The sequence below is a fragment of the Amblyraja radiata genome, unplaced genomic scaffold (genome assembly GCF_010909765.2).
Source record: "Amblyraja radiata isolate CabotCenter1 unplaced genomic scaffold, sAmbRad1.1.pri scaffold_789_ctg1, whole genome shotgun sequence".
Lineage (NCBI taxonomy): Eukaryota > Metazoa > Chordata > Chondrichthyes > Rajiformes > Rajidae > Amblyraja > Amblyraja radiata.
Genome location: NW_022630798.1, coordinates 1 through 21735, shown reverse-complemented (window position 1 = coordinate 21735; position 21735 = coordinate 1). Strand labels below are relative to the sequence as shown.

General features: G+C 50.4%; 1 protein-coding gene across 1 annotated transcript; it reads right to left on the bottom strand.

Moving 5' to 3' along the window:
* Positions 1-3151: 3151 nt before the first annotated feature.
* Positions 3152-21724, bottom strand: ints4 (integrator complex subunit 4). The gene is made up of 6 exons (XM_033017023.1): positions 21563-21724; positions 19389-19448; positions 13805-13964; positions 9649-9792; positions 6183-6303; positions 3152-4001 (listed from the first exon to the last, which is right to left on the bottom strand). Exons 1-6 carry the CDS (start codon positions 21616-21618, stop codon positions 3802-3804), a joined length of 741 nt encoding a protein of 246 aa, XP_032872914.1. The 5' UTR covers positions 21619-21724; the 3' UTR covers positions 3152-3801.
* Between the last annotated feature and the right edge of the window lie 11 nt (positions 21725-21735).

The following is a 21735-nucleotide window of genomic DNA, read 5'->3' as shown; positions in this document are numbered from 1 at the left end:
TTCTAGCCATTGGCGGGGCGTGGAGTTTTGCATCGCGGCGTCTGGGATCCCTCGCCGGGGGTCGCCGCAGTAGAGCTCCGGCCGCCGGCCGGCAGCCAATAACATCGTGAAGCCGCGGTCTCAGGTAGGAAACGGACGTCGGAGTTTGGATCATCCCGACGAGAGGGCCTGTACATCGGGCCGTGAACAATGGAGGAGGACTGGCTGAACTTTGTTGCCTTCCACCACAGTGAAGAATGCTGATTCCACTGTGCTGGATGTTCATGTTATATTCTGTACATCTTGGCACATCTATCTTCCCCTCTTAACCCCATTCTCCTGCCTTCTCCCCATAGCGTTTAGTGCGAGATAAAATAATCACTGCAAGGGCCAGGAAGCGAGCGGGTAAGATCATTTCTGACCCCTCTCACCCTGGCCACAAACTCTTTGAATCACTTCCCTCTGGAAGGCGACTCCGGGCTGTCAAAGCTGCCACAGCCGCACATAAAAACAGTTTTTTATCCACGAGTAGTTGCTCTGCTCAACAGACAAAAATCTGTAGCCTCCCTTTGCTCCAGTATTTTATTTCATTTACATGTTTCATCGATAATGTTTTATTAGTGTTTAATGCTTTATGTGTCATTCCTAACTGTCACTGTATGTCATGTTGTCACTTACGGGCAGAGCACCAAGGCAAACTCCTTGTATGTGAATATACTTGGCCAATAAACTTATTGACAATCGAGTCATTTACTTATATTTAAGAGGTTGGAGCGATTGGTATACGATTTATACACCCATGGTCACATTGAATGGCGGTGCTGGCTCGAAGGGCCGAGTGGCCTACTCCTGTACCTATTGTCTATTGAGTTTGTAAATCTGCTTCTGTGGCTAGCACCCAAGTAGTCGCCTGGGTTGGGATCATCTTGGAAGGAACTGCAGACGCTGGTTTAAATCGAAAATAGGACACAAAAAGCCGGAGTAACTCAGGCAGCATCTCTGGAGAGAAGGAATGGGTGACGTTCTGGGTCGAGACCCTTCTTCAGGCTGGTTTGACCCATATCCCTCCGAACCTGTCCTATCCATGTACCTGTCTAAATGTTTCTTAAACACTACGATAGCCTCTGGCTCAGCTACCTCCTCCGGCTGCTCGTTCCATACACCCACCACCCTTTGTGTGAAAATGTTACCCCATCAGATTCCGATTGCATCTTTCCCCCTTCACCGTAAACCTGTGTCCTCTGGTTCTCGATTCCCCTACTCTGGGCAAGAGACTGTGTGTGTGTGTTTACCAGACCTATTCTTCTCATGATTTTTGTACACCTCTATAAACCCCCCCCTCATTCTTCTCCTCTCCAACTCTGCACAAACACAAAAGGTAGACACAAAATGCTGGTGTATCTCAGCGGGACAGGCAGCATCTCTGGAGAGGAGGAATGGGTGCCGTTTCGGTGTCGAGACCCTCCTTCACTCCGATCGCCACAATCTTCGGAAGGACATTCTTGCTATTGAGGGAGTGCAGCGTAGGTTCACAGGGTTAATTCCCGGGATGGCGGGACTGTCATATGCTGAGAGAATGGAGCGGCTGGGCTTGTACACTCTGGAGTTTAGAAGGATGAGAGGATATCTTATTGAGACAAATAAGATTGTTAAGGATTTGGACACGCTAGAGGCAGGAAACATGTTCCCGATGTTGGGGGAGTCCAGAACCAGGGACCCACACACAGTTTAAGAATAAGGAGTAAGCCATTTAGAACGGAGACGAGGAAACACTTTTTCTCACAGAGAGTTGTAAGTCTGTGGAATTCTCTGCCTGGATGCTTTCAAGAGAGAGCTAGACAGGGCTCTTAAAGATAGTGAAGTCAGGGGATATGGGGAGAAGGCAGGAACGGGGTACTGCTTGTGAATGATCAGCCATGATCACACTGAATGGTGGTGCTGGCTCGAAGGGCCGAATGGCCTATGCCTGCACCCATTGTCTATTGTGGCCGTCTTGGAAGATGCTGCTTGGAAGATTGATGCGTATACACGGTGATGGTCCCGCTGAAATACCGAGCGTTTGGCCGCGCCTCGGTACAGGCGGCCTTCTGAGGAGCAACACTGGCTCTGCCTGCCCCTTTTCCGGGGTTACGTCCGCGCCCGGGTGGTACTAGAAAAGGATTACGCGCTGTCCACGGGCACCCTGGGGAGTTTCAGGGACCGCTGGGCACCGCGGAGGGTTGAAGGTATCCTGGACAAGGATGGTAATACAGATGTTTAGTTGTACAGGTGTGGCAGCGCCTAACGGCAGCGGCTCAACTTCAGTCTGTCTGTCTTTTTTTTTATTTTTGTCTCGTTAAATGTATGTGTTGATTATAGTTTGTATTATGTTTTTAACTGTGTTCATGTGGGGGGTGGGGTGGGGGAAACCGTTAGTCTCTTCCCTGTACAGGGGGACCCGACTTTTTCCCTGTCCTAACAACAAGTTGGGCCTAATATCGCGGAGCCGGCGGTGGCCTCCAACCGGAACCAACCTGAGGGCTCCAGTCGCGGAGCCTGCGGACTCACCATCGTGGAGCCGGCCAACTTCGGAGCAGGGAGAGCTGTGGTGGCGCGCGGCTGCGACCCGACTTCAGAGCTTCGAAGGCTCCGGCCGCAGGCCCTGTGGACAGGAACATCGAGAGCTCGCAGGTCCCTGGTGGGAGACCGCTTTTCGGAGCTCCCGCATCGGCAACTTCTCCCGCTGGAATCGCGGGGTTTAAATGACTCGGAGCGGGGCCTAACATCGCTTAACGGCCGCGGAACTTACCATCGCCCGCCGGGGGCTTTAACATCGTGAGCCCCAGTCGCCTTGACGCAGCAGTTGAACTGCTGGACCGCAGGAGAAGAACAAAGGGAAGAGATAAGACTTTGCCTTCCATCACAGTGAGGACGTGTTAGAGATTCACTGTGATGGATGTTTATGTAAACTGTGTTAAGACTGTAGAAAATGCAATTTCGTTCAAACCAAGCTGTTTGAATAAGAATAAAAGGCATTCTATTCTATGGTGGTGGGATCTGTTTTGTTTGATTGTGTTGTAAATACTATTTTTAATGTTTGAATAAATTTTTAAAAAGGAGCAACACTGCGCAGCGCGGACCTTGAACGAGGACCACCCTTCCACCCGTTTCGCTTAAAGAGGAAGCCAGGCACGACAGTCTTGAATCCGTTTATGTCAAACTTTCATAAGAAAATGTGTTGATTATTCCGAACGCCTCTCACTGCCGCCCCAGTGTTTACATCGGATAGCGCTGATCTTGAAACGTTTGAATGCAATGTTGGATCTTTGTCCATCCTTCCTTTTGACAGGAACGTCCCACTTGCGCAATTTTTTTTTCGGCCACTTGCCGGCACCCATCATAGTCGGCGAGAAAATGTTCAACATCTTGAACATCCAGTGGCGACCAGAAAAAAGGTACGACTCTTTGGGTGACTACTCACGACCATACAGGCGACACGTCGCAGGGTGAGGCCTGTTTGGTCGTGAGCAGTCGCCCAAAGAGTCGTGCCCTTCTTCTGGTCACCGCTGGATTTTCAACACGTTGAACATCTTCGGCCACAAGTCGCCGAAAAAAAACCGCGTAATCGGGACTAGGTCCTTCAGTGCTCCTGCCCCTGAGCTGCTCAGAGTTTGGTTCTCAGGTGGACAACTAACACCTTCCCTCCAACACTAGCTCCGTCCACAACTGACCTAGAGTGCCCTCGTTGCTCGAGTGAAAACTCCCTGGCGTCGTAAAGCCCAGCTCAGCACAGTCCGTTCGCCTCGGCAGCTTGCCACCTGCCGGCGGTAGGTGTTGGCCCGCTCATCTCCTGGTGGGCTTTGGCATGAGGTAGACCTTGACCTGCTTGCTCAGGTTGATGGTGCCCTCGATGACGTTGGGGGCCTGCATCAAGGCCTCGGTGCTTTCGCTCCACGGTGACCTGGACAACGAGCCCAGGCTCGACGCCCTGCCCTTGTTGGAGCTGTAGGCCAGGAGCAAACGCACCTCAACCTGGCACGGCTCTGTGGGGGGGGGGGGGCAAAGATTTAGTTTAGTTCAGAGGTACAGCGCAGAAACAGGCCCTTCAGCCCACCCGAATGTTCCCTCCCCCTCTGTGGGCCTCTATTGAAACATATAAGGTCAACGTTGCCTATTTCCTTCGCTCCATAGATGCTGCTGCACCCGCTGAGTTTCCCCAGCACTTTTGTCTACCTAAGATTATTAAGGGTTTGGATACGCTAGAGGCAGGAAACATGTTCCCGATGTTGGGGGAGTCCAGAACCAGGGGTAAGCCATTTACAGTTTAAGAATAAGGGGTAAGCCATTGAGAACGGAGATGAGGAAACACTTTTTCTCACAGAGAGTTGTGAGTCTGTGGAATTCTCTGCCTCAGAGAGCGGTGGAGGCCGGTTCTCTGGATGCTTTCAAGAGAGAGCTAGATAGGCCTCTTAAAGATAGCGGAGTCAGGAGATATGGGGAGAAGGCAGGAACGGGGTACTGATTGGGGATGAGCAGCCATGATCACATTGAATGGCGGTGCTGGTTCGAAGGGCCGAATGACCTACTCCTGCACCTATTGTCTATTGTCGCTGTGCAAAGTACTTATGATAATAATAATAATAATGGATGGGATTTATATAGCGCCTTTCTAATACTCAAGACGCTTTACATCGCATTATTCATTCACTCCTCAGTCACACTCGGTGGTGGTAAGCTACTTCTGTAGCCACAGCTGCCCTGGGGCAGACTGACGGAAGCGTGGCTGCCAATCTGCGCCTGCGGCCCCTCCGACCACCACCAATCACTCACACACATTCACACACAGGCAAAGGTGGGTGAAGTGTCTTGCCCAAGGACACAACGACAGTATGCACTCCAAGCGGGATTCGAACCGGCTACCTTCCGGTTCCCAGCCGAACACTTAGCCCATTGTGCCTTCTGTCGTCCCAATACATGATACAGAGTCATTGCGTATCATAACTAGTACTTTAATTTGAATACATACAGAGACCATCGAAATGAGTACTGTAGGCTTCGAATCGTAAGTTAAATATACTAGTAAGCCTCATGGCTGCCCGCATGCACGAGGTGGCGGTGGCGTGGAAAACCTGACATGGATTATGGATCAGGTCATCAGCAGCAAAACCAGACACGGATCCAATCAGCAATACTCTTTGATCTACACTCTCATCCTTCTAAACTCCAGCGAGTACAGGCCCAGTGCCGTCAAACGCTCATCGTACGTTACCCCGCTCGTTCCTGGGATCGTACCAAACAGAATCTGACTGACCAATAAAAGGCATTGTAGATGCAGCCTTACATACTTTAATAACCAAAATACTTCATAGTTCAAAGTTTATTTGGGGTTTGTAGTGTACAATAGTGTAATACTCCGCGCTGACCAGCGATCCCCGCACACTAACACTACCCTACACGCACACTAGGGACAATTTACATTCATACCAAGCCAATTAACCTAAATACAAGTATGTCTTTGGCGTGTGGGAGGGAACCGAAGATCTCGGAGGAAACCCATGCGGTCACGGGGAGAACGTGCAAACTCCGTACAGACAGCACCCGCCGTCTGGACTCTGGCGTTGTATGGTTTAATTTATTGTCACGTGTACCAAGGGACAGTGTCATGTGTTCCCCAGTCAGCAGAAAGACTATATTACAATTAAGCTGTCCAGTGTTACAGACACAGGATCAAGGGAATAACGTCTAGTGTAAGGTAAAGTTCGTTTAAAGTTAGTTCAAAGGTCTCCAATGAGGTAGATGGGGGGTCAGGACCGCTCTCTGGTTGTGGTAGGTTGGTTCAGTTGCCTGGGAAGAAACTGTCCCTGAATCTGGAGGTGTGCGTGCGTTGGTTTTCACACTTCTGTACCTCTTGCCCGATGGGAGAGGGGAGAAGAGGGAGTGGCCGGGCGGTGAGACTGGCCCTTGATGATGCTGCTGGCCTTGCCGAGGCAGCGTGAGGTGTAGATGGAGTCAATGGAAGGGAGGCGTGAAAAACCTGCACGTCTTTGGAGTGTGGGGGGGAAGCCGAAGATCTCGGAGAAAACCCACGCAGGTCACGGGGAGACCGTACAAACTCCGTACCGACAGCGCCCGTGGTCGGGATCGAACCCGGGTCTCTGGTGCTGTAAGCGCTGTATGGCAGCAACTCTACCGCTGCGCCACCGCGCCGCACCAGAGTCTCTTACCTGTCCATGCGGTGTGGGAAAGGTAGACTTGAGTGATCAACCTGTGTCTTCCTGGCCCAGGGTTTCGGAAATCAGCCGGTTTGGGATGGATGATGTGGGCCTGGCCATCTGGGTAGGTGACCTGGTGGTGACACAAGAGCATATTCATGGCACACTGGCTGATACTGTTCCCCCCCCACCCCCCACCCCTTACCTACATTGTCATAGAGTGATACAGCGTGGAAACAGGCCCTTCGGCCCAACTCGCCCACACCGGCCAACAATGTCCCAGCTACTCTAGTCCCACTTGCCTGCGCTTGGTCCATATCCCTCCAAAACTGTCCTATCCATGTACCTGTCTAACTGTTTCTTAAATGCTGGGATAGTCCCAGCCTCAACTTCCTCCTCTGGCAGCTTGTTCCATACACCCACCACCCCCTGTATGAAAAGGTTACCCCTCAGATTCCTGTTAAATCTTTTCCCCTTCACCTTGAACCTGTGTCCTCTGGTCCTCGATTCCCCTACTCTGGGAAAGACTCTCGGCACCACATTCCTTCCTCTGGCTTCACAATTCGCAACTCTTCGATCCTCGCGTCCCACATCTTTTTCTCATCTCTGCGGTTTGACCATCCTTTGGAGGTCGAGGGAAGACTTTAGACTCGAGAGGATTTGAGTATAAGAGCAGGGAGGTTCTACTGCAGTTGTACAGGGCCTTGGTGAGACCACACCAGGAGTATTGCGTACAGTTTTGGTCTCCTAATCTGAGGAAGGACATTCTTGCCATAGAGGGAGTACAGAGAAGGATCACCAGACTGATTCCTGGGATGTCAGGACTTTCATATGAAGAAAGACTGGATAGACTCGGCTTGTACTCGCTAGAATTTAGAAGATTGAGGGGGGATCTTATAGAAACTTACAAAATTCTTAAGGGGTTGGACAGGCTAGATGCAGGAAGATTGTTCCCGATGTTGGGGAAGTCCAGAACAAGGGGTCACAGTTTAAGGATAAGGGGGAAGTCTTTTAGGACCGAGATGAGAAAATCATTTTTTACACAGAGAGTGGTGAATCTGTGGAATTCTCTGCCACAGTAGGTAGTTGAGGCCAGTTCATTGGCTATATTTAAGATGGAGTTAGATGTGGCCCTTGTGGCTAAAGGGATCAGGGGGTATGGAGAGAAGGCAGGGATGGGATACTGAATTGGATGATCAGCCCTGATCATATTGAACGGCGGTGCAGGCTGGAAGGGCCGAATGGCCTACTCCTGCACCTATTTTCTATGTTTCTATGAGAGATACAGCCTGTAAACAGGTCTGGAGTAGGGTCTCGGCCCTAAACCTCACCTATTCCTTTTCTCCAGAGATGCTGCCTGACCCGCTGAGTTACTCCAGCTTTTTTTTGTCTATCTTCGGTGTAAACCAGGGGTCGGCAACCTACTGGCCACGGGCCGGAACTGGTCCGTAACCTGAAATCATCCGGCCCGCAGGCGTTTTTTCTTTTCAATTCGTTTTCGCGACCTGGGAACTGCAGCCAGTCCCGGGGACACGAGGGACCTGGGAACGGCAGAAAACTCATTGATAAACTCGGGAAAACTAATGTGAAAAACAACACCGAGTGTCACACTAGTTAGTAATAATACGTACTAATAATATATACTAATTTATGTATTATTACTAATTTAGTTAGGATGTATTATTATTACTTTGTGGCATCAGCTGATACTTATGGTCGAACCCTCGTCAGTAGCTACGAAGGCTGGCACGTGACGTCAAGGGCTAGGGGGAGTGTCCTGCTACATAAGCTTATCTCACCTTGAGATCAGGGGAGTCAACAGGTTGCTGAGCTGGAGACAACAACCTCGCTCAGCTACAGCAGCAATGACAATTACGTTAGTGGACCAAACTTACATGTAACACCTGAATAAAAACTACTGTTTGAACCTGCCTGACGTCCGGCCTTTTCATGACCACGTTTGGTGCAGCGACAACTTTCATTTACTAACTATGGCGATAGATGAGGCCCGCCATCCGCTCACAGACATGGGTCCTGCCCCCCGATGCAGAACAAGGTTGCCGACCCCTGGTGTAAACAGTCCATGCCGACCAGCGATCCCCGTACACTCGCGCTGTCCTACACGTGAGGAATAAATTACAATTTCACCGAAGCTAATGAACCTGCAAACCTGCGCGTCTTTGGAGTGTGGGAGGAAACCGGAGCGCCCGGAGAAAACCCAGGCAGGTCACGGAGAGAAGGTAGAAACTCCGTACAGACAGCACCCGTAGTCAAGATCGAACCAGGGACTCTGGCGCTGTGAGGCAGCAACTCTACCGCTGCGCCATTGTGCCAGGTTTGATCAAAGTCGTATATAGTTATGAGAGGCGTGGATGAGGCAGGCAGTCATAACCTTTAATAAGGTATAAGGGCTAAAGGCGGGTTAAAGGGACCAACTTGGTTAGTATGGAGGAGTTGGGCTGAAGTTTAATTAAGTTTAGATTTCAGTTTATTGTCACGTGTACCGAGGTACAATGAAAAGCTTTTGTTGCGTGCTAACCAGTCAGCGGAAAGACAACACACAATTACAATCGAGCCGTCCCACAGTGTACAGATACATGATAAGGGAATAACGTTTAGTGCAAGCAAAAGCCAGCAAAGCCCCATCAAGGATAGCCCGAGGGTCACCAATGAGGTAGATGGGAGTTCAGGACTGCTCTCTAGTTGGTGAGAGGACGGTTCAGTTGCCTGATAACAGCCGGGAAGAAGCTGTCCCTGAATCTGGAGGTGTGCGTTGGTTTTCACACTTCTGTACCTCTTGCCCGATGGGAGAGGGGAGAAGAGGGAGTGACCGGGGGTGAGACTGGTCCTTGATGATGCTGCTGGCCTTGCCGAGGCAGCGTGAGGTGTAGATGGAGTCGATGGAAGGGAGGTTAGTTTGTGTGATGGTCTGGGCTGCGTCCACAATTCCTGCCTGTCTTGGATGAACCGTTCCAGGAACGACGTGTTTCCGCGCTGTGTGACTCTGCCGCTGATTGTAGAAACATAGACAATAGGTGCAGGAGTAGGCCATTCGGCCCTTCGGATGAGCAGCGCCATTCAGTATGATCATGGCTGATCATCCCTAATCAGCACCCCGTTCCTGCCTTCTCCCCATATCCCCTGACTCCGCTATCTTTAAGAGCCCTATCTAGCTCTCTCTTGAAACTGGCCTCCACTGCCTTGATTCCGTTAGCCCCAAGAGCTAAATCTAACTCTCTCTTGAAAACATCCAGTGAATTGGCCTCCACCACATTCTGTGGCAGAGAATTCCACAGATTCACAATTCTTTGGGTGAAAAAGCTTTTCCTCATCTCAGTCCTAAATGGCCGACCCCTTATTCTTAACTTGTGTGTGACCCCCTGGTTCTGGACTCCCCCAACAAGGGGAACATTTTTCCTGCATCTAGCCTGTCAAATCCTTGGTGGATTTGATATGTTTCCATGTTGCGTGGACTTACCTGTACTTTGATGATGGACTGAGGGTCCTGCACATGCTCTAAGGTGGCGTCCACGTCCAGGGCGACCACTAGACCGGACGTGAACCGCAGTGGGTTGTCCGACTCGCCAGTGGGCTCGATGATGGTCGCAGAGGCCTTGTGTACCTGCATAGAAACATAGAAAATAGTTGCAGGAGGAGGCCATTCGGCCCTTTCGAGTCAGCACCGCCATTCATTGTGATCATGGCTGATCGTCCCCTATCAATAACCCGTGCCTGCCTTCTCCCCATATCCCTTGACTCCACTAGCCCCTAGAGCTCTATCTAACTCTCTCTTAAATCCATCCAGTGACTTGGCCTCCACTGCCCTCTATGGCAGGGAATTCCATAAATTCACAACTCTCTGGGTGAAAAAGTTTTTTCTCACCTCAGTCTTAAATGACCTCCCCTTTATTCTAAGACTGTGGCCCCTTGTTCTGGACTCGCCCAACATTGGGAATATTTTTCCTGCATCTAGCAGGTCCAGTCCTTTTATAATTTTATATGTTTCTATAAGATGCCCCCTCATCCTTCTAAACTCCAGTGAATACAAGCCTAGTCTTTTCAATCTTTCCTCATATGACAGTCCCGCCATCCCAGGGATCAATCTCGTGAACCTACCTCGATCACAAGGGGGACAGGGGACAGAGTGTGGGCTCTGTGAGGCTAGCAGAGGTTGCAAGGAGACCTGACAGAAGGTAGACAAAGAAAGCTGCAGTAACTCAGCGGGACAGGCAGCGTCTCTGGAGAGAAGGAATGGGTGACGTTTCGGGTCGAGACCCTTTTTCCAGAGTCAATAGACAATAGGTGCAGGAGTAGTCGTTTAAGAACGAACTGTAGATGCTGGAAAATCGAAGGTAGACAAAAATGCTGGAGAAACTCAGTGGGTGAGGCATCATCTATGCAACGAAGGAAAGGTGCAGGAGTAGGCCATTCGGCCCTTCGAGCCAGCACCGCCATTCACTGTGATCATGGCTGATCATCCACAATCAGTACCCCGTTCCTGCCTTCTCCCCATATCCCCTGACGCCGCTATCTTTAAGAGCCCTATCTAGCTCTCTCTTGAAAGTATCCAGAGAACCAGAGAATTAAGGGACAGAAGTTTAGGGGTAACATGAGGGGGAACTTCTTTACTCAGAGAGTGGTAGCGGTGTGGAATGAGCTTCCAGCGGAAGTGGTGGAGGCAGGTTCGTTGGTATCATTTAAAAATTAATTGGATAGGCATATGGATGAGAAGGGAATGGAGGGTTATGGTATGGGTGCAGGCAGGTGGGACTAAGGGAAAAAAGTTGTTCGGCACGGACTTGTAGGGCCGAGATGGCCTGTTTCCGTGCTGTAATTGTTATATGGTTATAACTCCACCGCCCTCTGAGGCAGAGAATTCCACAGACTCACAACTCTCTGTGAGAAAACGTGTTTCCTCATCTCCGTTCTAAATGGCTTACTCCTTATTCTTAAACTGTGGCCCCTGGTTCTGGACTCCCCCAACATCGGGAACATGTTTCCTGCGTCTAGCGTGTCCAAACCCTTAACAATCTTATATGTTTCAATGAGATACCCTCTCATCCTTCTAAACTCCAGAGTGTACAAGCCCAGCTGCTCCATTCTCTCAGCATATGACAGTCCTGCCATCCTCGGAATTAACCTTGAAACCTTGTTTCAATGCCAGCGTGTGGATGGGGGCTCCCTCCGCCAGAGCCCAGCCTGTGAATGTGGAGCAGAACAACAGCCAGCCAACCATGTCATCTCTGGGTGCCCGCTCTACCACCCACCAAATGGAGCTCAGGCCCTGGCAGACATTGACGCCAACAGAGACAACACCCGGCTTCAGATCTAACTATTCCTTTGGTTCATTTATGTTTCATTCGCAAGAAGAAGAAGAATCTCTAAACTAAACTAAATTGTCCTCCACTGCCTTCTGTGGCAGAGAATTCTTCTGAGTGTTTGATGGAATGGGGCCATTGTCATGATGTTAAAAGGACTCAGTGACCTGGTTTAATTATCCAGAGGGGAAACTAATTGAAATCGTTCTATATTAAGTTAATTTAAATAAATCTGGACTAAAATTGTACAGGGCTTTTGGGAGATTACATCTGGAGTACTGTAGCTCTATAGTGATCTTGTGGAAGGTGCATAGGTTCATGAGAGGAATATACAGGTAAATGCAGGAGGATGAGGGGTGATCTTATAGAGGTGTACAAAATCATGAGAGGAATAGATCGGGTAGACGCACAGGGTCTTTTATCCAGAGTAGGGGAACCAAGAACCAGAGTCTGTGGAATTCTCTGCTTTAGAGGGCGGTGGAGGCAGGTTCTCTGGATGCTTTCAAGAGAGAGCTAGATAGGGCTCTTAAAGATAACGGAGTCAGGGGATATGGGGAGAAGGCAGGAACGGGGTACTGATTGGGGATGATCAGCCATGATCACATTGAATGGCGGTGCTGGCTCGAAGGGCTGAATGGCCTACTCCTGCACCTATTGTCTATTGACATGGGTTTAAGGTGAGAGAGGGGGAGGGAGATTTAATAGGAACCTGAGGGGTAACTTTTTCACTCAGAGGATGGTGGATATATGGTGGGTATATACAATCATTTTTAGACTGGTGCATGTAAATGCAAGGAACCTATTGTCTATTGACTACGGGTGCTGTCTGTACGGAGTTTGTACGTTCTCCCCGTGACCTGCATGGGTTTTCTCCGAGATCTTCGCTTTCCTCCCACACTCCAAAAACATCCAGGTTTGTAGGTTAATTGGCTTGGTGTCAATGTAAATTGTCCCTAGTGTGTGTGTAGGATATTGTTAATGTGCGGGGAAGGCTGGTCGGCGCGGACAGGTTGGGCCCGTTTCCGTTCTGTGTCTCTAAACTAAACTAAACTTGCAAGCATGTGTGAGAAAGAACTGCAGATGCTGGTTTAAATCAAAGGTACACACAAACTGCTGGAGTAACTCAGGGGGTGAGGCAGCATCTCTGGAGAGAAGGGGCTCATGTTGCCAACTGACCTCAGTCAGGCCGACGGCAGCAATCAGAGACAGCCGCGGCTTGGCGCCAACCCGGAGTATGCGCCCTTTGAACCTTCTGAATGTTGTAGTCGGCAGGGCAGTACTCTGCATATCGCCAACTTGGACAATTTTACATTTTTATCAAGCCAATTAATCAATCCAACTAACCTACAAAGCTGTACGTCTTTGGAGCGTGGGAGGAAACCGAAGATCTCGGAGAAAGCCCACGCAGGTCACGGGGAGAACGTGCAAACTCCGTACAGCCAGCACCCGTAGTCGGGATCGAACCCGGGTCTCCGGGGCTGCATTTTGCTGTAAGGCAGCAACTCTACCGCTGCCCCACCGTGACTGCCCCTTTTTAGGGCGGGCACCTACGGATGTCGAACCGGATGGCATCACCCTGCTGTGGAACTCCTGCTGCATCAAACGCAAGAGGAAGAAGTCTGGAGAGAAGGAATGTGGGCGACGAGACCCGAAACGTCGGCCATTTCCTTCTCTCCAGAGATGCTGCCTCACCCGCCTGCGATCATGTTCGGGACAAACATTGTGGGCCGAAGGGCCCGTTCGTGGGCTGTACTGTTCTATGTTCCACCTAGGTTTTAGTTTTTTAAGTTTTAGAGATACACAGCGCGTAAAAACCAGATCAATTTCTTAAGACATGGACACCCTTTACTGAATTTTTACACCAATAGTATGGTGAAACACAAATTTAAATTTAAATCCGATGCTACGTTAGGTGGGGGGAGGGCACTGATTTGGTCGCTTAGGGGGTCTTTTTCGTTCTTTTCTATTCTATCCCTTTCTTCTTTCCTTGCTTTCCCTTTAGAAGCATAGACAATAGGTGCAGGAGGAGGCCATTCGGCCCCTCGAGCCAGCACCACCATTCATTGTGATCAAGCTTTGTTTCCTTTTTTCCATTTTTTCAATTTAGGTTATAAGGTTAAAAATGAAGCTGTACAATAATGGTATAATTGTAGATGCCGAACGTTTTATTCTTGTACAATTGCTTCTAATAAAATTAAAAAAGAGATACACAGCAAGGTGAACAGGCACGTTGGGCTCAGCTTTTAGGTGAGATGGGGAAAAGGTAAATGGAAAATGCGTGGGGGCAGGATGTTTTACATAGGATAAAGCAGGTACCTGGTCGGTTAGCTTTAGTAGGACGATGTTGCTGTGTCGGAGAGTGGTCTGCAGAATCTTCACCAGCTCCATGGGCTTGCAAGCCATGAGCCTGGGCAGAACCTCCAGCAGCTTCTCCACAAAGCTCTCCTGGAAGTGCTGCAACTCAGCCGCAAAACACCTGGAAGAGGAGTTAAAGGCAACGATGAGCATGCTGACCGGTTGCATCGCGGCTTGGTTCGGCAACTTGTGCGCCCAGGAGCGGTAAAGGCTGCAAAAAAAGTTGTAACCACTGCCCAGTCCATCACCGGCTCTGACCTCCCCACCATCGAGGGGATCTATCGCAGTCGCTGCCTCAAAAAGGCTGGCAGCATCATCAAAGACCCACACCATCCTGGCCACACACTCATCTCAATAAGGGGTAAGCCATTTGGAACGGAGACGAGGAAACACTTTTTCTCACAGAGAGTGGTGAGACTGGAATTCTCTGCCTCAGAGGGCGGTGGAGGCCGGTTCTCTGGATGCTTTCAAGAGAGAGCTAGATAGGGCTCTTAAAGATAGCGGAGTCAGGGGATATGGGGAGAAGGCAGGAACGGGGTACTGATTGGGGATGATCAGCCATGATCACATTGAATGGCGGTGCTGGTTCGAAGGGCCATTCCCCCGACTCCGCTATCTTCAAGACTTACTCCTCAAGTGTCGCAACATTTTTTTTGTCGCCGCAGGATTTTGAAATGTTCAAAATCTTTCGGAAACCCTGATACGTCAGTCAATGACGCCGGCAGTTGCCGAAAAAAAATCCCTAAATGGGACAGGCCCTTTAGCCATAGAGTGATTTAGTGTGGAAATGGGCCCTTCTGTCCAACTTGCCCACACCGGCCAACATGTCCCAACTACACTAGTCCCACCTGCCTGTGTTTGACCCATATCCCTCCAAACCTGTCCTATCCCTGTACCTGCCCACAGTCTGATGAAGGGTCTCGACCCGAAACGTCGCCCATTCCTGCTCCCCAGAGATGCTGCCTGTCCCGCTGAGTTACTCCAGCTTTTGGTATCTACCTGCCTAGCTGTTTCTTAAACGTTGGGGTAGTCTCAGCCTCAACTACCTCCTCTGGCAGCTTGTTCCATACACCCACCCCACCCGCTGTGTGAAAAAGTTACCTCTCAGCTTCCTAGTAAATCCTTTTCCCCTTCACCTTGAACCTATGTTCTCTGGTCCTCGATTCCCCTACTCTGGGCAAGAGACACTGTGCGTCTACCCGATCGATTCCTCTCATGATTTTATACAGCTCTATAAGATCTCCTCTCATCCTCCTTCACTCCAAGGCTGCTCAACCTCTCCCTGTAGCTCACACCTTCTAGTCCTGCCCAAAGAACCTATAGCGGAGCAAGATAGACCACACCTGCTAAATGCAATGGGCTGATGTGTAGTACGCAACGGAGCGGAACCTGGGCCTTTTTTTCATCCATTTCAGTAACCCGACCATACCCGTCCCGACCCGACTCGCAGTGTAATCAACTTTGCGGGGGAACAATTTGTGTTAATAAATTAAAATTCTGAAAATGAGGAGAAGATTTTTACCAAATAACTTTTATTTTTACAAGTATGTTTCTGTAACCGGTTTCCGTCTCCGCACTAGTTATCTTTGGGATCTTTGGTGCGGAGACGGAAGCCGGTTACGGAAATGGGGCTGAAAATGACCCAAGAATCAGCCCATGACCATACTACGTCTTTTTATCTCGAGTGATCTATCTTGCTCGCTATAGGATCTTTGGTCCTGCCCTGCACATTACGACAGATGGCACAATGGGCTAAGTGTTCGGCTGGCAACCGGAAGGTAGCCGGTTCGAATCCCGCTTGGAGTGCATACTGTCGTTGTGTCCTTGGGCAAGACACTTCACCCACCTTTGTCTGTGTGTGAACGTGTGTGAGTGATTGGTGGTGGTCGGAGGGGCCGTAGGCGCAGATTGGCAGCCACGCTTCCGTCAGTCTGCCCCAGGGCAGCTGTGGCTACAGAAGTAGCTTACCACCACCGAGTGTGACTGAGGAGTGAATGAATAATGCGATGTAAAGCGCCTTGAGTATTAGAAAGGCGCTATATAAATCCCATCCATTATTATTATTATTATTAAAAGTGCCCCCTTCTCACTTCATCACTATGCCCTCTAGTGGTGGACATTTCCACACTGGTGTGAAAGATTCTGACCATCTTAACGTGTCTGCGCCTCTCAATGTTATATACTTCTATCAAATCTGGAACAGTGGCGCAGCGGTAGAGTTGATGCTTCACAGCACGAGACCCAGGTTCAATCCTGACTACGGGTGCTGTCTGTACGAAGTTTGTATGTTCTCCCCGTGACCTGTGTGGGTTTTCCAGTTTTGTTTAGTTTAGAGATCCAGCGCGGAAACAGGCCCTTCGGCCCACCGGGTCAGTGCCGACCAGCGATCCCCGCGCACTAACACTATCCTACACCCACCAGGGACAATTTTTACATTTATGCCAAGCCAATAAACCTACAAACCTGCACGTCCTTGGAGTGTGGGAGGAAACCGAAGGTCTCGGAGGAAACCCACGCAGGTCACGTGGAGAACGTGCAAACTCCGTACGGACAGCGCCCGTAATCGGGATCGAACCCGAGTCTCCGGCGCTGTAAGGCAGCAACTCTACCGCTGCGCCACCGTGACTGGCGATCAGCTGATTCCCTCCCACACTCCAAAGACGTGCAGGTTTGAAGGTTAATTGGATTCGGTCAAAGAAAATTGTAACTGGTCCCTCGTGGGTAGAATAGTGCCAGCGTACGGGGTGACCGTTGGTCTGCGCAGACTCGGTGGGACGAAGGGCCTGTTTCCGAGCTGTACCTATAAATCTTGAGGCCCGAACTATTGGGAGGAGTTGAGCAGACTAGGACTCTGTTCCTTGGAGCGCAGGAGGATGAGAAATGATATTATAGGCGTGTGCAAAATCATGAGAGGAATAGATTGGGTAGATGCGCAGAGTCTCTTGCCCAGAGTCGGGGAATCGAGAGCCAGAGGACATGGGTTTAAGGAGAGAGGGGGGATGATTTAATAAGACAATAGACAATAGGTGCAGGAGCAGGCCATTTGGCCCTTCGAGTCAGCACCGCCATTCAATGTGATCATGGCTGATCATCCCCAATCAGTACCCCATTCCTCCCCATATTCCCTATTTTTAAGAGCCCTATCTAGCTCTCTCTTGAAAGCATCCAGAGAACCTCGCCTCCACCGCCCTCTGAGGCAGAGAATTCCACAGACTGAGGGGTAACTTTTCCCCCTAAAGTTTCCCTAAAGTTACCCCTAAGAACCTGAGGGGTAACTTTTTCACACAAAGGGTGGTGAGTGTATGGCTTGAGCTGCCGGTGGAGGTAGTTGAGGCTGGGACTATCCCAACGTTTAAGAAACACTTGGATAGGTACATGGATAGGACAGGTTTGGAGGGATATGGGCCTAACTTGGGCCGGTGGGACTAGTGTAGCTGGGACATGTTGGCCGGTGTGGGCAAGTTTGGCTAAAGGGCCTGTTTCCATGCTATGACACTAAACAAAGCGGGAAAAGCGGTGGGTTTCTGCATGGCATGGGGGAAGCCAGCAACTCATCCAAATTGAAAGATATTTGGACAATTCGATGGGGCGGGTAGGACTAGTGAAGCCATCATGTGGCATCCTTCTACATTCCAGCGAGTACAGGCCCAGTGCCGTCAAACGCTCATCATACGTTAACCCGCTCATTCCTGGAATCATTCTCGTAAACCTCCTCTGGACCCTCTCCAGAGCCAGCACATCCTTCCTCAGACGAAACTAAACTCCTCACATCCTCCAAATCAAGAATCTATATATCTCTGTCTTAAAAATATCCACTGGCTTGGCCCCCAGACATCTGTGGCAAAGAATTCCACAGATTCACCACCCTCTGACTAAAGTAATTCCTCCTCATCTCCTTCCTAAGGGAATATTCTTTAATTCTGCGGCTATGCCCTCCAGTCCTCGACTCTCCCACTAGACAATAGACAACAGGTTCAGGAGTAGGCCATTCGGCCCTTCGAGCCAGCACCGCCATTCAAGGTGATCATGGCTGATCATCCCCAATCAGTACCCCGTTCCTGCCTTCTCCCCATTATCTTTAAGAGCCCTATCTAGCTCTCTCATGAAAGCATCCAGAGAACCTGCCTCCACCTCTGAGGCAGAGAATTCCACAGACGCACAGCTCTCTGTGAGAAAAAGTGTTTCCTCGTCTCCGTTCAAAATGGCAGGGGTGTGGAGAGGGTTCAGGGGAGGTTTATAAGAATTATCCCAGGAATGAGTGGTTTGACATGTAGCGCTTGACAGCGCTGGGACTGTACTTGCTGGAGTTTAGAAGGATGAGGGGACATCATGAGGGGATTAGAGGATGTTTTCACTCGTGCAGGGGCATCAAATTCATTTTAGGTCACGGGCAAAATGCAACTTCATGATTGTCGGATGGTGTTGTGCACGCGCAAACGCGGCCCGATCTGGCGCCGGGGACAGCTGCCGCCCGCCCTGGCATCAGGGAAATCATCCCGCGGGCAGGATTGGACCCCTTCGCGGGCCGCGAGTTTGACACCCCTGCACTAGTGGAAACATCCTCTCCACATCCACTCTATCCGGGCTTTTCACTATTCGGTAAGTTTCAAATGAGGTCCTCCCCAATCATCCTTCTAAACTCCAGCGAGTACAGGCCCAGTGCCGTCAAACGCTCATCGTACATGTCAAACCACTCATTCCTGGGATCATTCTTGTAAACCTCCTCTGGACCCCCTCCAGAGCCGACATGTCCATCCTCGGATATGGAGGGCTCAAAACTGCTCATCAAACATAGAAATATAGAAAATAGGTGCAGGAGGAGGCCATTCGGCCCTTCGAGCCAGCACCGCCATTCATTGTGATCATGGCTGATCATCCCCTATCAATAACCCGTGCCTGCCTTCTCCCCATATCCCTTGATTCCACTAGCCCCTAGAGCTCTATCTAACTCTCTCTTAAATCCATCCAGTGACTTGGCCTCCACTGCCCTCTGTGGCAGGGAATTCCATAAATTCACAACTCTCTGGGTGAACAAGTTTTTTCTCACCTCAGTCTTAAATGACCTCCCCTTTATTCTAAGACTGCGGCCCCTGGCTCTGGACTCGCCCAACATTGGGAACATTTTGTTTAAGAAGGGTTTCGGCCCTAAACGTTGCCTATTTCCTTCGCTCCATAGAGGCTGCTGCACCCGCTGAGTTTCTCCAGCATTTTTGTGTATCTTGGGAACATTTTTCCTGCATCTAGCTTGTCCAGTCCTTTTATAATTTGATACGTTTCTATAAGATCTCCCCCTCATCCTTCTAAACTCCAGTGAATACAAGCCTAGTCTTTTCAATCTTTCCTCATATGACAGTCCTGCCATCCCAGGGATCAATCTCGTGAACCTACGCTGCACTGCCTCAATCACAAGGATGTCCTTCCTCAAATTAGGAGACCACAACTGTACACAATACTCCAGATGTGGGCTCACCAGAGCCCTATACAACTGCAGAAGAACCTCTCTACTCCTATACTGTAATCCTCATGTTATGAAGGCCAGTATTACCTGGGGAATATCTCCAGCTCCTGCAGGAGTTTCTCGCACATGCTGATCACAGTTTCCATCCTGAAATAAAGAAGAGTGCAGGAGAGAGTCAAGGACCTGTTCCCACTTACGCAATCTTTTCGGCGACTTACCGGCACCCGTCATGGGCGCAGCAGGTGGCCGAAAAATGTCAACATGTTTAAAATCCAGCGGGACCAGAAAAAGGTGCGACTCTTTGGGCGATTACTCACCACCAGGCCTTTCACTATTCGGTAAGTTTCAATGGAATGTCACGGGGTGACGCCTATTTGGTGGTGAGCATTCGCCCAAAGAGTCGCGCCTTTTTCTGGTGGCCGCTGGAGTTTCAATGTGTCGCCTGTACGGTCGTGAGTAGTCGCCCAGTCGTGCCTTTTTTCTGGTCCCCGCTGGATTTTCAACATGTTGAAAACTTTCGGCCACCTGCTGCGACTATGACGGGCGCCGACAAGTGGCCGAAAAAAGTCGCCTAAGTGGGACAGGCCCTTGAGGTTTCACCCAGAGGCTGGAAGGTTTCATGGGCGGCGGATGTATGGAACGAGCTGCCGGAGGAGGTCGTCGAGGCCGGGACTAATACAACATTTAAAAGACATCGGGACAGGCAGCATCTCCTGGTAGGGCCACCCATGGCGGTAAGGTCGAGGGGGAGGACTCTGACAAATCGCGTAAGTGGGACAGGCCCTTTGGAACACGAGAAAAAAACTCTCGATCTACGGCGACAAGACCAGGGGCGCAATGGGCGACTTTAGAACGGGGGAGGACGGGAGACCACGAGCCAGATTCCATCGGCGAGTTGGAGGCGGAGAGAATCTGCAGCTTTAAATTCATGGGCGTCAACATCCGAGTTTATAGAGTCATAGAATCTGGCGTGGGTGGCGAAGCAGTAGAGCTGCCCCTAATAGCCCTGTCCCACAGTACGAGCTCATTCCAAGAGCTCTCCCGAGTTTAAAACAAAATCAAACTCGTGGTAAGCACGGAGAATGAACGTAGCGGGTACGTCGGAGCTCGGGGACGTCTCTTAGCGGCTCGTAACGCTAACGGCAGGTACTCGGGGAGACTCGTTAACGGCAGGTAAGCACGGGAAAACTCGTGAAGATTTTTCAACACGATGAAAAATGTCCACGAGAGCCCCGAGTACCGACGAGCGGCCATTGCCGTAAATCTCCGAGTTGGAATCAGGGCAAACTCGGGAGAGCTCTTGGAATGAACTCGTACTGTGGGACAGGGGTTTAACAGTGCCAGAGACCCGGGTTCGATCCCCAATATAGGTACAGGGCGATCGTGGTGGGTGTGGATTCGGTGGGCCGAAGGGTCTGTATCTCTGAAGGTCGCTGCCTCCACCCCTCCCTCCATTGCCCTACTCTCTGACCGCTCTACATAGGGGCAGCACTGGAGAGTTGTGGCTTTACAGCGCCAGTTCTCAAGAGAGAGTTAGATTTAGCTCTTAGGGCTGATGGGGAGAAAGCAGGAACGGGGTACTGATTGCGGATGATCAGACATGATCATATTGAATGGCGGCGCTGGCTCGAAGGGCCGAATGGCCTACTCCTGCACCTATTTCCTATGTTTCTATGACAGAGACCTGGGTTCGATCCTGACCACGGGTGCTGTCTGTACGGAGTTTGCACGTTCTCCCCATGACCTGCGTGGGTTTTCTCCGGGTGCTCCGGTTTCCTCCCACTCGATTAGTATGGGTTTAAGGTTTATGGGGAGAAGGCAGGAGAATGCGGTTAGGAGGGAGAGATAGATCAGCCAGAATTCTCTGCCTCAGAGGGTAGTGGAGGCCGGTTCTCTGGATACTTTCAAGAGAGAGCTAGATAGGGCTCTTAAAGATAGCGGAGTCAGGGGATATGGGGAGAAGGCAGGAACAGGGTACTGATTGTGGATGATCAGCCATGATCACAGTGAATGGCGGTGCTGGCTCAAAGGGCCGAATGGCCTCCTCCTGCACCTATTGTCTATTGATTGAATGGCGAAGTAGACTTGATGGGGCGAATGGCCTAACGATGCTCCTGTCTGTTATGAACGTGTGTTATGAACTCCACAAAGATGTACAGGGTTTGTTGGTTAATTGGCTGTGGTCATTGTAAATTGTCCCCAGTGTGTGTAGGATAGTGTCAGTGCACGGACTGGGTGGGCCGAAGGGCCTGTTTCCTCACCCTCGGGATGTGCGGGCGGTCAGGATGAGCTGCAGCGCCTTGGCCTGTAGCCGCATGTGGTGGATGGTGGCCACCTGCCTGCTCCCCAGCCCGCTGTACAGGAACTCCAGCCTGTAGGTGTGCTCCACAATCTGCAGGGGGAACAGCACAGCTCAGCAGGCCGTCACCACACG

Coding starts and splice junctions, on each gene's coding strand:
- ints4 (XM_033017023.1), bottom strand. CDS start 21,618: ATGCGGCTACAGGCCAAGGCGCTGCAGCTCATCCTGACCGCCCGCACA. Junction 19,449..21,562: donor ACCGCCCGCACATCCCGAGG/GTGAGGAAACAG, acceptor TCTTTATTTCAG/GATGGAAACTGTGATCAGCA. Junction 13,965..19,388: donor GAGCTGGAGATATTCCCCAG/GTAATACTGGCC, acceptor CTCCTCTTCCAG/GTGTTTTGCGGCTGAGTTGC.